This window comes from Anomaloglossus baeobatrachus, chromosome 3 (genome assembly GCF_048569485.1).
Source record: "Anomaloglossus baeobatrachus isolate aAnoBae1 chromosome 3, aAnoBae1.hap1, whole genome shotgun sequence".
Lineage (NCBI taxonomy): Eukaryota > Metazoa > Chordata > Amphibia > Anura > Aromobatidae > Anomaloglossus > Anomaloglossus baeobatrachus.
The window spans coordinates 491,532,863-491,551,883 of NC_134355.1; the positions used below are offsets into that span (position 1 = coordinate 491,532,863).

A 19,021-nucleotide genomic window follows, 5' to 3' on the forward strand; every position below is an offset into this window, starting at 1 on the left:
TTTATTTAACATAAATAAAGGCAGGTCTTTCGTCTCTCTTTGTCAGTATGTCGGTCGGTCTGTCTCCATCTCTCTCTCTGTCCATGTCGGTCTCTCCCTCCCACCCCCCTCTCTCATACTCACCGATCCACGATCACCGGCGTTGCGCTGCACGGCGTTCACACTGTGGCGGCTACTTCTCTTTTGAAAAAGCCGACCGCTCATTAATCCATCACGTATTTCCTGCTTCCCCCACCCACTGGCGCCTATGATTGGTTGCAGTCAGACACGCCCCCACGCTGAGTGACAGTTCTCTCACTGCAACCAATCACAGCCACCGGTGGGCGTGTCTATATCGAGCAGTAAAATAAATAAATAAATAAATAAATAAATAAATAAATGGAAAAAAAAACATGTGCGGTCCCCCCCATTTGGATACCAGCCAGGGAAAAACCACACGGCTGAAGGCTAGTACTCTCAGGATGGGGAGCTCCACATTATGGGGAGCTCCCCAGCCTAACAATATCAGTCAGAAGCCACACGGAATTGCCGCATCCATTAGATGCGACAGTCCCAGGACTTTACCGGCTCATCCCGAATTGCCCTGGTGCGGTGGCAAACGGGGTAATAAGGAGTTAATGGCAGCAGCCCATAGCTGCCACTAAGTCCTAGGTTCATCATTGCAGGCGTCTCTCCGAGATACCTTCCATGATGAACCTGTAAGTTAAAGTAAACACACACATCCAAAAAATCCTTTATTTGTAATGAAAGACAAAAATACACCCTCTTTCACCACTTTATTAATCCCTCAAAAACACCTCCAGGTCTACCGAAATCCACGCAAGGTCCCACGACGCTTCCAGCTCTGCTACATCGGAAGCTGACAGGAGCGGCAGTAGAACACCGCCACTCCTGTGAGCTCCATGCAGCAACTGAAGTGAGCCGCGCGATCAACTGTGCTGTCACTGAGGTTGCTCGCGGCCAGCGCTCTCAGGTGGAGGACTGCAGCTGTGGCCGAGAGTAACCAGAGTGAAAGCCCAGCTGATCACGTGGCTCACTGCAGTCACTCAGGGGATTTGCGATCACAGGTGAGTCCTTCACGTGTGACCGCAAATCAAGCCGCGGCACACGCACAGAGCCGCGTGATCACAATGAAGTCAGGTGAAGTTCATCAGCGTTCATTCTGATCGCGTGGCTCTGTCCCGCAGCCAGCCATGACAGTGACAGTACGGTCCCACTCGGCTCTGCTGCAAGTCTATGGGGATGCTGCAGAGCAGAGTGGGTGCGTACTGAGAAAAATGTGCGTTCTGGATGCTTTCCCACTCTGTCTATGGCAGAGAAAGCATCCAGAACGCATGAATTCTCTCCAGGAATGTCCGCACTTTGCGTTCTGCCGAATGCGTCTCAGAACGCAGCTTTTTCGGCTGCGTTCTAAGACGCACACACAGTGACTTACACGCTGCAGAATTGAACTGCAAAGTGCGGACACAGCCTAAAACTGTTATTTTGGCAAGAATATTTGTAAGAAATGTACTAAAATAAACATAAAAAGAAAGGTGACTGATTCTGTAGAAAAGAGAGGTAATGTTTATGGTACACGACATTCATGGCAAAGCTTGTTACTCTTGTTTCCACGGCCCCTGAATAATTACTAGATTTCTGCCATACTGTGCGGCATTACATCGCTCCAGCGTCTTTCGTTCACTGCCCTGCTTGTGATTAGCTTCAGTTGACCCAAGTACAATTGGTGCCACAAAATATCAATATAGAAACCCGCAGCCAAGTGAATATAACAGTTATTATTGATCAGTGGATATAAAATGGCATAAATCTTCTAATAATGAAATAAGCCCCAAAGTCACAATAGAAGGAGATAACATACTATTAGTGTGGTTTTCCACCCACGCATTGATGTGATCGGCCACTGCTGAACCTTGACTGAAGTCTACATTTTCTACTTCTGCCTTGAAGTATTTTTTCATTAACTGGATGAACTTGTCACTGATATGAAATCCATTCTGTAAATATAGGCAGTTTGCAATGCTGAGCACATAATGTCGTTCTTGGGCTGTCATCATGCTGGAAAGATCTTTTAACAGAGTAAATTCTTCACCTTGGGAGAAAAGAAACATAAATGAGCGAATATGAGAAGACACGATACCGCAACATTGGTAAATTAAACCCCAGTGGCGGCCTATACAGATAACGCGTATTGAATAGCTTCCAAGGAACAGAAAAGTAAATCATAATACACTTATACTAAGCAAGGCTGCTTTACTGGGAGAGATAACGGCCTGAACTAAGCTATACCAGCCATATTCTACATTTCTCATAGCTGTAAAATGGCTTTCCTACAGCTATGTACAAGCAAGATAAGTTTGGAAGTATATAGTCTTCTAAAAACTATATTTTATATATTTATAGTAAGGATGAACAAATATTTTGAAAATTTATATTCACGAACTTTGTTTAGTTTTTCCAAATAATTTGATATACAGCCAATTTCAAGTACTCTAAAATGTCCTAAAAAGTCAGGATCAACACTCTAAGGCCTTGTGCGCACGCTGCTTTTTTGGTGCAGTTTGTGGTCCTAATTTGCATGTATGACTTTCCCCAGCAAAGTCAATGAGAAATCTGAAAGGCTGTGCGCACGATGCTTGTTTTTTGCCTGCAGTTTTGGTTGCAGAAAAAAGAAGCAGCAAATCACCTCTTTTCTGTGTTTTTCCCTGCGCTTTGCCATTAAATACAAAAAAAGACAGTTTGCACTCTGATAATGCTAAAGTATGGAAATCATGAATGTGTGAACATGGACCTGCATTACTGGTAAGGGAAATCTAAGAAAAATGAGATATATAGCATAGAGAAATGGCCGTTTGTATATCTGCCCAGTTGCCACTTCACGGCATATCTTGTAATTGGGTACCTACTCTATGCTGAAGCCTCTCTCTGGGTTAAAAACCTCCTGTGTATGTTCAAGTAGGAACCTGCTGTAGAGGATAAGATTACCTATGGCAAGTGGGGGCAAGTGTCTTTTTTACATTTTATGTCATGTTCAGTTATGCACCTGTTCACATTTCAGTTTGGTGAGTGCAATCAGTCTTTTTGTCTATATTAGGGTACTTTCCCACTTGCGTTGTTTTCCTTCCGTTACAATCCGCCCTTTTGGAAAACAGCGGAATCCGTTAACGGATTCCGCTGTTTCCCATAGACTTGTATTGGTGACACGGATTGTACCAAAAGGACCTGCGTTGCTTTCGCTGGGCGACGCTCCGTTGCTTCCGCCTAGCGGGAGGAACGCAGCATGATGTAACGTTGTTTTGAGCAGCGGAATCCACTGGATTTCACTGCGCATGCTCTTTTTTTTTTTTTTTTTTTTTTAAATCAATCACAAAAACTTTATTTTGGCTCGCGGTGGCCGAACATTCAGCTGAGCGCCCGCCCGCCGGCATGCCCAGGCGCCGGCAAGTGACAGCGCTCAGCTGATCACCCGGCAGTCGGCTACAGGGAGCGATCAGCTGATCACCCGGCGGCCGGCTGCAGGGAGCGATCAGCTGATCACCCGGCGGCCGGCTGCAGGGAGCGATCAGCTGATCACCCGGCGGCCGGCTGCAGGGAGCGATCAGCTGATCACCCGGCGGCCGGCTGCAGGGAGCGATCAGCTGATCACCCGGCGGCCGGCTGCAGGGAGCGATCAGCTGATCACCCGGCGGCCGGCTGCAGGGAGCGATCAGCTGATCACCCGGCGGCCGGCTGCAGGGAGCGATCAGCTGATCACCCGGCGGCCGGCTGCAGGGAGCGATCAGCTGATCACCCGGCGGCCGGCTGCAGGGAGCGATCAGCTGATCACCCGGCGGCCGGCTGCAGGGAGCGATCAGCTGATCGTTCACAATAGTCTACTGCCGGTAAAACTGTAAAAAACAAAAAAAAAAAAAAAAATCGAAACGGATTCCGTTGTTTTGCAGCATCCGTTGTGCCACTATATGCAACACATCCGTTGCATCCGTCACACAACGCAATGCAACGGATACCGTTCAACGCAAGTGTGAAACTAGCCTTAAGAGGGTCATACCTTCTGACTGTGCACCCCTCCCCCACTTGCCACAGGTAACCTTAGCAGTAATGCAGGTCCATGTTCACACATTCATGGTTTCCATACTTTAGCATTATCAGAGTGCAAACTGTCTTTTTTTGTATTTTGTCATGTTCAGTTATGCACCTGTTCACACGTCAGTTTGGTGAGTGCAGTCAGTCTTTTTGTCTGCACTTTGCCATTGACAATGTTAAAAAAATGCAGGGAAAATACGCACCGAAATGTGGTAAAAACGCATGCTTTTTTATGGCCACTGGTGCGTTTTATCTACCAGAGGGTGTGTTTTTCACTGGAGAATCAAAACTGCAGTGTCCGCACATACCCTAAAGATCTCCTAGGGATGTATCCAACTACTTTCAAGATCTTAGGCACTATAAAATCAAAGTGACCTCAACATATGGGTTGTAAAGAATCAGAAAGTCACGGCTACCTTCTTACAGAAACGGTACCATAAAAGTCTATGGATTTGGAATTGCTCCCAAGCTCCGCTGAGGTGAATAGACCGAGTTGCAATACAAAACAACCCGTGGACAGGTGCGGTGCCATTTTTGATATAAAACAGACGTGGATTTCAAATTATGGATAATCATTTCAAGAAACTAAATTAGCAAACAATATTTAGATGATAAAGTAAAACAGTGCTCTATGGCGGACGTTCAGAGTTGGGCATAAGTGATGTACAGCCGTGAGAAAAGCTAAATACACGCTCTTTGAGTGATTTTATGTATCAGAACATCATAAAACATATTAAAAAGATGACAAAAAGCATCTGGTTCTTAGAAGGTCTTAAAATGAGGTAAATATAACAACACATTATTACACAGTGACCTTCTTTATTTAAACAAATGAAGCAAAAATGCAGAAGCAGTGTAAGAAAAATTAATTACACCCTTCCTGCTTTGCAGTTTGCTGGTCTGGAGCAGTGAAGCGTATTAACACAATGTCAACAAGGAAAATCAAAAGCAATTAAAACCATTTAAAGTCCATCTTTATAGAGGCAGAAAGATTTAGAGGTGGAAAACATTCAAGACGGTTGACAATCTTCCAGTTTTGGATGTTCCAGCAAATTCACCCCAACAACAGACCATGTAATAGCCCAAAAAGCTCCAAAAAAAACAAGAGCTGCAGCTCAGACGCTAAAGGCCTCAAAATGAATGTTAAATATTTAAGCTAATGACAGTACAAATGGAAAAAAATTGAACATTTAAGGCTTGCTTTGGAAGGGTTGGCAGGAAAAAGCCTCTTCTTTCTACGAACATGGCCGCATGGCTACAGTTAGCAAAGTTACAACTGGACAACGCACAAGACTTCTGGATTTTTGTCCTCTGGACAAAAGAGGCTAAATTGGAGAGGTTTGGTCATAATGCCTAGAGCAATATTTGGCAGAAACCATAACACAGCATATCAGCATAAACCCCTAATGCCAACTATAGAGAGGTAATAATTTGGGTTTATTTTGCAGTCAGAGGACCTGGCACCTTTCAGTCAATGAGTTGATAAGGAGTTCCTCTGTATGTTAGGGTATGTGCCCATGATCAGGACTCACTGAGTCCTGGACCATACGGTAAAAGATCTTTAAAAATACTTCTTCTAAGGATCTCTTTATCTATGCTAGTGTATACAGGGACGGTTAGGAAGGGATTAGCAATATGCACCCAGAACTGCTCGTGGGGCTGGGTGTATATTGGACCTGACAGGTTCCCTTTAAAGCACCATGCCAATACGGCAATATAAATAAATAAAACACTGGAGTGATGCTTTTAACTTAGAAGTTGTGAAATATACTAATTGCATCACTAGGAACATTCAATAACGTTTTGTATCCTTTTCATTGTTTGAACAAGTCAATGAACTCTTAAGTGTTGCACCACTTTCTTGATTTAAGACCCACCACACTTCTGATAGCTTACAGCCAAACAATGGTTCAGCTGATCATCTGGTTGGCAGCTATCAATCTTGATTTATCTCTTAAAGTCCAAAATCAGACACACCAGATTCTCATCTCCCCTGACATCATCAATTTGGGCCCATACACATTAGCCATATTTGTAACATGCAATCACAGCTAATGAACCCCTAGCCAGTCCAGGTATTAGATGTGTTTTATTTCAAGCACACCTGATGAAATTAATGAATCCCTTGACTATTACATCATGTGTGGTGGAGACAACACTTGATTTCTGAATTTTTACTCCCAGGAGGGATGCTATACAGGAGAGAATGAATAATTCTGAGATTGCAGTAATCAGTAAAGGTGAGTTTTTGTGTTGAATTTAGAGAAACCATTAGTTGTGTAGAGCTACTTACATTGTACTTGTTTGATTGGTTAATGTGCAAAGTCTCCACTGCTGCGCCCAGTCTCCATTATTGTCTGCAGCGTTAACATCACATCGACAGTCCTAGAGCCAAAAACCGAGCTCATTCGCTGTTTGGAGTGTTGTCAACGTGAACAATAATAAAAATTGGGAGCAGCAGAGGATGCTCCGCTCTGGATCTGGGGAGGGCCAGTAAAGAACTGTTTCCTTTTAAATGCCTAAAATCTTATTACACATCACAATGAACTATTGTTATAAAACATGTGCCACTTCTGCATTTACCGTTCTTGAGCTTGTCGTATCCCAGTGCATGTCGAATCTCTTTCAGACTGGCTCCACGAGCACCTAACTCCACCATACCTACGGCAATAGCAATGCTCAGGGGGGAGAACAAGATGTTCTCGTCTTCCTTTGTGGCTCTAAGCTCATGGTAGACCTTTACGGAGAACTTGGAGATGGTGTCATCATGGATATTCATGCACAGCACTGTTGCCTGCACAGCAAGGAGCGATAGGAAACCAAAGAGAAGCATGCTTGAAAGAAACCTACAAAGAACAAAGATGAGGTGTTATGAAAGACGAACATAAAACAATGAAGTAATATAAAGCATTTATTAGCAGAAGTCCTGAAGACATATAACTGAAACACATTACCCCCGAGCTGGATAAATCTCAGGAGCAGAGCTCGTTCCCATCCCAAGAGTTTAAAGGGGTGGTTCACCCATATTTTTTATTTTCTAGATTGATATTATGTTGAGAAGCAATATTTCTCTCAAATACCTTATGTTGGCAATAGTGCCTGTGAGAGGCACTATTGCGGACTGCTCTTCCCCATGCCAGACCCCCGGACTCCGTGACCTCGAGGATCCGGTGATGTCACGTCAAATTCCTGTTAACCTGACATCACCGCGGCCGGCCACAGTCTTCCTGGGTCTCTGGGCGGAGTTTCACCACTCATCACAGCCCAGCGTGTCTCCTGCTTGCAGTGCTCTGCTGTGAGGGAGGAGGGAGCTGATTGGCTGACATGCTGGGCTGTGATGAGCGGTGAAACTCCGCCCACGGCCCATTACTCACGGACACTAGGGCCAGCCATGGTGATGTCACGTTAATAGGAACTTGACGTGACATCACCGGATCCCCGAGGTCACGGACCCCGGGGGTCAGGCAAGGGGAACAGCGTTCCGCAATAGTGCCTCTCACAGACACTATTATCAACATGTTGAGAAATATTGTTTCTCAACATATTGATCTAGAAAATAAAAAATATGGGTGAACCACCCTTTGAACTCCTCAGAGGCCGTGATTGAACGACACTAAAGCACCCAAGAAGTTTTATCAGGGAAAATGATCTACGGTATATTTCAGGCCACGGCCAAAACTCTGCAGTGCAACTGTGATGCTATGGCAACTTGAGGTCTATCTGTTGAGGAGAGCCATTGGATCAAATACATGATTAACCTCTTGACAGGGGATTATGAGAAGTGTGTCGATTTGCCTTACATGAGCCAGGTTTTCAGAGATGACTAAGATGGCCACCGATGACATCATAGACCCTCCCATCAGCATGAATCCACCAGATGACATAGACCCTCCCATCAGTATCACCACGGATCCATCCAATGACGTCATAGACCTGCCTACGATGATGCCCACCAATCAGCTCATGGACTAACACATTGTTCAACCCACTGACCAATGGACACTTCCAAGTATGCCCACTGTAGGGCTGACCATGCCCCTTTTCCTAGTTTTTACAATTGCATGTTCTTGTAATAAATCAGTCAGTTCTGGGCCAACTTTGGTCGAGGAAAGATGACCATCCGACTGTGTGTCTGATCTCATTTTTCAAGCATGCACTCGATCCTCATTAATAAGAATCAGGCAGTAGGAAACATGTAGAACTCTGGTTAAGAGTTCACCCTAACATATTAATGGCCTCTGGGTTTGTTATGGTCAAAAGCCTTTTAGATCCTGCAGGCAGCAGGGTTTAATAGGCTTCCTGTCAGTGTCAGTATAACACGGACAGGTTGGTATGATGTACTGCTCTATACAAGTAGTGTAGTATATCATATAAGTGCTCAGACAATAGTATGTTCAAGTCCCAATAAGAAACTAGTAAATGTTGTAAAAAAAAAAAAAAAAAAAAAAAAAAAAAAAATCAATTGAAACAGAACCTGTCATGTAAAAAAAACAAAAACAAAAACAAAAACCCCCAAAAAAACCCACTATTAACTGGCAGATATGGGGATAGTATTCAGGTAATAGCGTTCTGAAGCTGCCTGGCTCCTGCACAGACAACACCAGCGCAGCTTCAGTCACCGCTCCATACAAAGTGAGCGGCGGCTGTAAAAGCTAAGCCAACTGTCAGTCAACGGTGGGGATGTAGTTAAAACCGCCACTCACTGAATATGTGTATAGATAGTTAATATATAAAGCTGAGATACATATTATATATATATATATATATATAATATATATATATTTTTTATAATTGCCTTATTCTGTCTTCTGTCTGTCTGCGTGTCTGTCTGTCTGTCATGCTCCAAAATTGTGTCCTCACGGTGACACAAAGCTGATTGGCCGCTGGGCTCGCCATGGCCCCGCCCCCCCACACTGATTGGCCGCTCGCCCAGGCTGCGCCCCCACACGGATTGGCCAGCCGCTCGCCCAGGCTCCGCCCCCCCCACAGATTGGCCTCTCGCCCCGGCACCCTGCAGGCATTGGCAACTCGGCCACGCCACGCCCCGCCCCCCTCACGCAATGCACGCTAGCTCTGGCCCCGCCCCCCCGCGCATTCCCCGAACCGACACGGTCACGGAGCCACGACTCACAGGTGAGTACTGTACCCCCGGGAGCCCACATCAGTGTACGCCGCAAACCCAGCTGACACATACCCATACCCTCGCATTGCTGGGCCTGGCCGGCGTATGCTGGTGTGGGCTCCCGTGCGAGCGGGGGACGAGATACGCTGGTAACCATGCTAGCATAGTTACCAGCGCATCAAGGTCCTGCAGCGGCGTAACATACACACACATAACAACACACACACACATCAGATCACACTCACTCTCACACACACCTCACACACACATCACATCGCATCCACACACTCACAACATCCTGGGATATCGCTTGCTTCTCTGCGCCGATACTGTGCTGTGAGCTTCCAGGACCTGCCAGAGGATCACATGGCCAGAAGCATGTGGTATCTCCGGATGTTGTGAGTGTGAGCGCGTATGTGCGATATCGTCAATGTGTGTGTGCGTGAGTGTATGCGATCGGGTGTGTGCGTGTATGCGATCGGGTGTGTGCGTGTATGCGATCGGGTGTGCGTGAGTGTATGCGATCGGGTGTGTATGCGATCGGGTGTGTGTGAGTGTATGCGATCGGGTGTGCGTGAGTGTATGCGATCGGGTGTGTATGCCATCGGGTGTGTGTGCGTGTATGCGATCGGGTGTGTGCGTGTATGCGATCGGGTATGTGTGAGTGTATGCGATCGGGTATGTGTGAGTGTATGCGATCGGGTATGTGTGAGTGTATGCGATCGGGTGTGGGTGTGTGTGTGTGTGTGTGTGTGTGTGTGTGTGTGTGCGAGATCGGATCTGTGAGTGTCGGCAGAGGAGCACGGCGTGCTGGAGGAGGCTGGGAGGAGAGAGGCTGATCCTGGGGAAGGCTGGGAGGGGGAGGGGGGAGGCTGAGAGAAGAGAGGCTGATGCTGGGGGAGGCTGAGGCTGGGGTAGGCTAGGCTGATCCTGGGGAAGGCTGGGAGGGGGGGGGGGCTGGGAGGGGGGAGGATGAGAGAAGAGAGGCTGGGGGAGGCTGAGGCTGGGGTAGGCTGGAAGGAGAGAGGCTGATGCTGGGGACAGAAAAGGCTGATGCTGGGAGGAGAGAGGCTGATCCTGGGGACAGAAAAGGCTGATGCTGGGAGGAGAGAGGCTGATCCTGGGGAAGGCTGGGAGGGGGAGGGGGGAGGCTGAGAGAAGAGAGGCTGTGGGAGGCTGAGGCTCGGGTAGGCTGGAAGGAGAGAGGCTGATGCTGCGGGCAGAGAAGCTGATGCTGGTGCAGCATGGGGGATGGAGCACGATGGGGGGTGCGCAGCATGGGGGATGGAGCACGATGGGGGGTGCGCGCAGCATGGGGGATGGAGCACGATGGGGGGTGCGCAGCATGGGGGATGGAGCACGATGGGGAGTGCGCAGCATGGGGGATGGAGCACGATGGGGAGTGCGCAGCATGGGGGATGGAGCACGATGGGGAGTGCGCAGCATGGGGGATGGACCACGTTTGGGAGTGCGCAGCATGGGGCATGGAGCACATTTGGGAGTGCGCAGCATCGCGGATGGAGCACGTTTGGGAATACGCAGCATGGCGGATGGAGCACGTTTGGGAGTACGCAGCATGGCGGATGGACCACGTTTGGGAGTGCGCAGCATGGCGGATGGACCACGTTTCGGAGTGCGCAGCATGGCGGATGGAGCACGTTTGGGAGTACGCACCATGGCGGATGGAGCACATTTGGGAGTGCGCAGCATGGCGGATGGAGCACGTTTGGGAGTGCGCAGCATGGCGGATGGAGCACGTTTGGGAGTGCGCAGCATGGCGGATGGAGCACGTTTGGGAGTGCGCAGCATGGCGGATGGAGCACGTTTGGGAGTGCGCAGCATGGCGAATGGAGCACGTTTGGGAGTGCGCAGCATGGCGAATGGAGCACGTTTGGGAGTGCGCAGCATGGCGGATGGAGCACGTTTGGAAGTGCTCAGTATGGCTGATGGAGCACGTTTGGGAGTGCGCAGCATGGCGGATGGAGCACGTTTGGGAGTGCGCAGCATGGCGGATGCAGCACGTTTGGGAGTGCGCAGCATGGCGGATGCAGCACGATGGGGAATGCGCAGCATAGGGGATGGAGCACGATGGGGGGTGCGCAGCATGGGGGATGGAGCACGATGGGAGGTGCGCAGCATGGGGAATGGGGCACGATGGGAGGTGCGCAGCATGGGGAATGGGGCACGATGGGAGGTGCACACCTCCCCCCAACACACACACACACACTGCACAACACACCACACACACACACTGGGAACCACAGAACCACAAACACCGCCCTACACAGACACCCACACACACAGACAACGCCGCACACACACAACACTCAACACACAAACACCGCGGCATACATAAATATACGCACATGCCGCACAACACACACATTGCACAAAACATACCTCCCCCCAAAACACACCACACACACACAAACCGTGCAACACACACACACACACAACACTACAGACACACAGCGCTCCACAAACAACGCAACACACATACAACACCGCTCTCACCCCCCGCCACACCCAGAACATGTACAGCCCCTACACAAACACTTAGCAACTACACGCAACAACATCTAATATATATAACAAAAATTATACATTAACTACACAATAAATTCTAGAATACCCGGTGCTTTAGAATCGGGCAACCTTCTAGTATATATATACACATATATATATATATATATATATATATATATACACACATATATACACACACACACACACACACACACACACACACACACACACAGTACCATTAAAAACATCAAATAGAAGAAGGAGTTTCAGTATTTGGTGACATTTTACCCCAGTATTTGTAAGACAAAACCAGGTATGGGTATAAAATACAGAAGTGGTGCCCGTGTTTCCATTATACTTTTCCTCTGATTGTACCACTTCTGGTTTTAGCTACAAATACTGAAGTAAAAAATCACCACATACCAAACATGTGTATGTGGCCTAAGTGGGTGAGGATCTGTGGAACCTGCCTGTAGACTAATCTACAGCACATGATGTTGAGGGAAAGATGGACTGAACCCAGTCCTCAATCCTTCCATTGTCTTGGTGGAGATGCTTACTTGGATTGAGAGCACATGAACGCTCCTCCAAGTTAAGCGTACACGTGTTTAAGTGGAGCTGGAGACAGCAGTTGACAGAACAAATGTCTGGCCAACAGTTATTGATCGTATATAACCACTGTAGATGCTATATATAATTTTAGCTTAGCTCATCAATACATTGGAATTTTTTCTCTTTCCTTAAAGGGGTTGTCCACTACTAGAACAACTTGTTCTGATTCCACTGGTTTTCCCCAGTTAAAATAAAAGACCCTGTAGTCACCTTCCAAACCACAGTTACCGTCAGGGCTGGAGAAGCACCAGAACGGGAGTTGAGTACAGGGTCTTTTATTTTAACTGGTGGAAACACATGGAATCAGTAGGGGTAGTCCAAATCGTGGACAACCCCTTTAAAAGCAGTTGTCCCACTAACAAAGTTCATTTTAAACAATAGACCTTGGAATAAAAATAAGTTCCACAATTGCATGTGTTAAATAAACAAATGAATGTGGCCTTGTTTCTCCCCGATCCAGGAGTTGTGGTATGATCAGACCACGTCCCTTTATGGTCAGACACAGCCATTACACAGTACATAGTTTTATAAATGCTCCCCTGCTATCTTGGCACTGGCAAAAAATTTTAACACATCCAATTGTAAAACTAATTTTCAAGATCGATGATTAAGCCCTTTACCCCCCCAGATGATTTTCTGTTTTTCCGTAGTTTTTTATTTTTTTCTCTCCCGAGACCCGTAACTTTTTTTATTTTTCTATCAATCTTGCCACATAAGGTCTTATTTTTTGTGGAACGAGTTGTACTTTTAAATGAAACTGAGTTTTACCATATAGTATACTGGAAAACAGCAAAAAAATATTCCAAGTGCGGAAAAACTGCAAAAAAGTGCAATTGCACAATGATTTTTGGGATATTTTATTCACCCCGTTCACTAGGAGGTAAAACTGATGTATTGGTGTGATATCTCCGGTCGTAATGAGTTCATAGACACCAAACGTGTATAGATTTACTTTTATCTACGGGGTTAAAAAAAATTCAGAAGTTTGTCCGAAAAAAGTGGCACACTTTTTGTGCCATTTTCTGAAACCTGTAGCTTTCCTATTTTTAGGGATCTGTGGCTCAGTGATGGCTTATTCTTTTGTGTCTGATGTTTTTAATGAAAAAGGGGGGAAGGTCCAGCTCACCAGGGACTGACCTGCTGGTAGTAATTGGAATCCTGCGCACGGAACAAGGCTCGGCAACCATCCAATGTATAAATAGAAGGAGTTTCCAGCGCCAAGGATAAAATGTAAAATCCTTTTTTATTGAATAACAAGCAATAAAAATCCAGCAGGTACCATAATAAATGTCAGAAAAAATGCAGAACGCGTTTCGACGCTTCAGGTCTTAGTCATGTTCTGACTTAAAGTGTGACCAACTCCCTTTTATCGGATCCCTCCTCCACTAATTGTAATCACACGTGTAGGTTCACTCAAGGCAACTCCTCACATAGTAATTGCAAGAGATCCGAAAAATAGGAGTATACAATGGTAAATTCATATGGATGAAACATATAAAAATAACATAAAATGACATAATACAAAAATATATAGAATCACATACATGTTAAAAAATTGTGGACCGATTTCCCTTAATGGTTAATATAGGTACTATATATAATAGTCCAACAGGACACTCAATATATCAACAAATATGTGGTTTACATACCCTAAATGGAAAAGAGATTTTATTAAGAATCAAATTTATATTTAAGGGTCAGATTTATATCTAATGCAACATATAAATTTTTATATACCATATAAATGGCATACAAGTAGTGCACTGTATTGAAAAATATATATGTATTGTACACCAATCCAAAATTCCATGATTATTTTAAAGGGATGAATTCCATGATTTTATAGGTATAAGCATATAGATGAGAAAACGCAAAATATGAATTAGGGTGCAACCTGAATTAGTCTCACTGAACACAGTCCTGATATAATAAGGAGAAAACAGGATCCGGTTATATTTAATAGTGTAATATCAGATCCTGACGGTTATTCAAACCTTCTGGATGTCTGGTATTAAGGGTGAAGATCCAGAAGGATTCCCTATTTAATAGTTTCCTTCTGTGATCTCCACCCCTAATCGGTCTGTGTATCTGTTCAACACCCATGAATTGGAAACCACTAACGTCACCCTTATGCACTAGGGCAAAGTGTTTAGATACCGCAGATATAGCAATTGCGTTCTGCTTGAAGACATCAGAAAGATGTCTTCTGATTCTAACTTTCAAAGGACCCGTCGTACAACCTGTATATTGAATATTGCAAAACTTGCATGTTATTAAATATACAACAAAGGTCGTATTACAATTAATTAATGTGTTTATATGAAATATTTTTTGATTTGAGGTAGACTGAAAGGTTTTTCCCTTTTGTGCATGACTGCACGCTTTGCATTTATTTGCACCACATTTGTAAAAACCTTTCAGAGTAATCCAAGAAGATCCCTCCCTGTGATCAATATCGCTCAAAAAAAGACTTGGAGAGAGAATGGTACCAAGGGTAGGGGCTCGTTTAGCAACACGTTTGATATTATTTTTTGTCACTTGTTTCAAAATTGGGTCCTCACCAAGTATAGGTAGATATTTTTTCACTATTTTTGTAACAAGATCATATTGTTTGCTATAATTGGTAGAAAAAACAATATTACTTTGTTTCAATTTATTTTTATTTGAATTTTTATATAGTAAATCTGATCTATTTATTTGTGCCACTATAGATTTAGCTCGGTTGAGGACCCAATTGGGGTACCCTCTATCTGAGAGTCTATCGCAAATTAGAGCTTCTTCCTTGAAATAGTCACTAGGTTGGGAACAATTTCGTTTCATTCTAATTAACTCTCCCACTGGAATATTCTGTTTGGTCTGTAAATGGTGACACGAGTCTGCTGTTAGGATGGAATTGGTGGCAGTGGGTTTGCGGTATGGTTTAATAATAACCCTATCTGTATTTTCAGTACATAGTGTAATGTCCAAAAAATTCATAGTTGCCACATAAGATGATGTAAATTTTAAATTAAATTCATTATCGTTGATATTGATAATACTAATGTTTCCCTCCTCTCATTTTGTGAACAAAAAAGCCTAATGACCTTACGGTTTCTTTCTGCTGAGACTGGTGTATCATTGGACAAATCTGTCACTAGTATACAACCATCACTCCCAAATAAAGAATATTATCCTATTCAATCACGACCCCAAATTCTGGATTTATTCCAGGAGCTTATTGTTAGGGACCTTATTGAGTTGGGTGAGACAATGGTCCCTCAGAGATAATCTGAGCCATCGGGAAAGATTGGCCCTCAAGGAATTGAGGACTAATTCGGATATTATAATAAGGGAGGCGGACAAAGGGGGGGCCATTATGGGGAGATAAGGTATGCACACCAGTGACTATGTAAGGGGAATACATGGAATAGCAGAAACTGCTGTGTGAATACTGACTTGAAAAATCCAATAGCTATATGAAGAGTGAAAATGTGAAAAATGGAATCTGCATTACTGCCATGAACATATGAATCAAGAGAAATTTAGCTACTGAATTGATCAATGCAATAGAGCCCCAACACTACGCCAAAGTATTTCTCTACGTTGGGGTCCCTAGCTTGTGTGTGTCCTCTCATGCAGTTAAAAAACTTAAGGGGGGGCCATTGTCTTACTGAACTCAGGTCTATACAGAAAATTAGTATTACAGGACCTACAGGATCCTGATACGTATATTGAATTGAATGGTGATCCAACTAAACATTACAACAATATATTATTAAAAAATTTGGAGGAAGGTAATTGTACTGGTGCCATTAATGACAAAACAAAAGAATTTTTGTTTAATAAAAACCCTGTTGTTCCAATCTACCATTGCCTCCCAAAGATTCATAAAAATCTTTTCCCTCCCCCATTACGACCGATTGTTTCGGGTATTGGGTCGCTGGGAGAAAATTTGGGAGGCTGGATAGATCAGTTTCTTCAACCTTTGATCCCGGACTTACCAGGCTACATCAGGGATACAAAAGAGGTAGTAAGAGCATTGGATGGATATGAGTGGAAAAATCATTTTTTGTGGCTATCATGTGACGTGATATCCTTATATCCATCTATTCCTCATAGTGTTGCATTACGCTGCCTATCTCAACATCTGGATAGGTTCAGCGATTATGACACCTGTCTCAAGGATTTCATAGTTTCCTCAGTTGATTTTCTTTTGAATCATTATTTTTCTTTTGATAAAAAGTTCTATCTACAGTGTAGAGGAGTTAGCATGGGGGCCCGCTTCTCCCCCTCGCTTGCAAATATTGTAATGGCGAGGTGGGAGGAAGATTTTTTATCCACTGACCAGAACAGGTTTTCCGGATGCCTGCAATGGTACGGCAGGTATCTGGACGACCTGCTCATGATATGGTCGGGTCCAGTTGACACCATACAGGATTTTCTCCTCTACATTAACGATAATGAATTTAATTTAAAATTTACATCGTCTTATCATGTGACAACTATGAATTTTTTGGACATTACACTATGTACTGAAAATACAGATAGGGTTATTATTAAACCATACCGCAAACCCACTGCCACCAATTCCATCCTAACAGCAGACTCGTGTCACCATTTACAGACCAAACAGAATATTCCAGTGGGAGAGTTAATTAGAATGAAACGAAATTGTTCCCAACCTAGTGACTATTTCAAGGAAGAAGCTCTAATTTGCGATAGACTCTCAGATAGAGGGTACCCCAATTGGGTCCTCAACTGAGCTAAATCTATAGTGGCACAAATAAATAGATCAGATTTACTATATAAAAATTCAAATAAAAATAAATTGAAACAAAGTAATATTGTTTTTTCTACCAATTATAGCAAACAATATGATCTTGTTACAAAAATAGTGAAAAAATATCTACCTATACTTGGTGAGGACCCAATTTTGAAACAAGTGACAAAAAATAATATCAAATGTGTTGCTAAACGAGCCCCTACCCTTGGTACCATTCTCTCTCCAAGTCTTTTTTTGAGCGATATTGATCACAGGGAGGGATCTTCTTGGATTACTCTGAAAGGTTTTTACAAATGTGGTGCAAATAAATGCAAAGCGTGCAGTCATGCACAAAAGGGAAAAACCTTTCAGTCTACCTCAAATCAAAAAATATTTCATATAAACACATTAATTAATTGTAATACGACCTTTGTTGTATATTTAATAACATGCAAGTTTTGCAATATTCAATATACAGGTTGTACGACGGGTCCTTTGAAAGTTAGAATCAGAAGACATCTTTCTGATGTCTTCAAGCAGAACGCAATTGCTATATCTGCGGTATCTAAACACTTTGCCCTAGTGCATAAGGGTGACGTTAGTGGTTTCCAATTCATGGGTGTTGAACAGATACACAGACCGATTAGGGGTGGAGATCACAGAAGGAAACTATTAAATAGGGAATCCTTCTGGATCTTCACCCTTAATACCAGACATCCAGAAGGTTTGAATAACCGTCAGGATCTGATATTACACTATTAAATATAACCGGATCCTGTTTTCTCCTTATTATATCAGGACTGTGTTCAGTGAGACTAATTCAGCTTGCACCCTAATTCATATTTTGCGTTTTCTCATCTATATGCTTATACCTATAAAATCATGGAATTCATCCCTTTAAAATAATCATGGAATTTTGGATTGGTGTACAATACATATATATTTTTCAATACAGTGCACTACTTGTATGCCATTTATATGGTATATAAAAATTTATATGTTGCATTAGATATAAATCTGACCCTTAAATATAAATTTGATTCTTAATAAAATCTCTTTTCCATTTAGGGTATGTAAACCACATATTTGTTGATATATTGAGTGTCCTGTTGGACTATTATATATAGTACCTATATTAACCATTAAGGGAAATCGGTCCACAATTTTTTAACATGTATGTGATTCTATATATTTTTGTATTATGTCATTTTATGTTATTTTTATATGTTTCATCCATATGAATTTACCATTGTATACTCCTATTTTTCGGATCTCTTGCAATTACTATGTGAGGAGTTGCCTTGAGTGAACCTACACGTGTGATTACAATTAGTGGAGGAGGGATCCGATAAAAGGGAGTTGGTCACACTTTAAGTCAGAACATGACTAAGACCTGAAGCGTCGAAACGCGTTCTGCATTTTTTCTGACATTTATTATGGTACCTGCTGGATTTTTATTGCTTGTTATTCAATAAAAAAGGATTTTACATTTTATCCTTGGCGCTGGAAACTCCTTCTATTTATACATTGGATGGTTGCCGAGCCTTGTTCCGTGCGCAGGATTCCAATTACTACCAGCAGGTCAGTCCCTGGTGAGCTGGACCTTCCCCCCTTTTTCATTAAAAACATCAGACACAAAAGAATAAGCCATCACTGAGCCACAGATCCCTAAAAATAGGAAAGCTACAGGTTTCAGAAAATGGCACAAAAAGTGTGCCACTTTTTTCGGACAAACTTCTGAATTTTTTTTAACCCCGTAGATAAAAGTAAATCTATACACGTTTGGTGTCTATGAACTCATTACGACCGGAGATATCACACCAATACATCAGTTTTACCTCCTAGTGAACGGGGTGAATAAAATATCCCAAAAATCATTGTGCAATTGCACTTTTTTGCAGTTTTTCCGCACTTGGAATATTTTTTTGCTGTTTTCC

General features: G+C 43.7%; 1 protein-coding gene across 1 annotated transcript in view; it reads right to left on the minus strand.

Annotated features, from left to right (window-relative positions):
- The window catches only part of SERPINI1 (serpin family I member 1), a 67,586-nt gene that overhangs the window by 39,982 nt on the left and 8,583 nt on the right, over nt 1-19,021 (minus strand). The window contains exons 2-3 of the mRNA XM_075340655.1: nt 6,667-6,929; nt 1,862-2,092 (exon numbers count right to left, since the gene is read on the minus strand). Coding sequence (XP_075196770.1) covers nt 1,862-2,092; nt 6,667-6,916 — 481 coding nt within the window. The 5' untranslated portion in view covers nt 6,917-6,929. The remainder of the gene's footprint in view (nt 1-1,861; nt 2,093-6,666; nt 6,930-19,021) is intronic.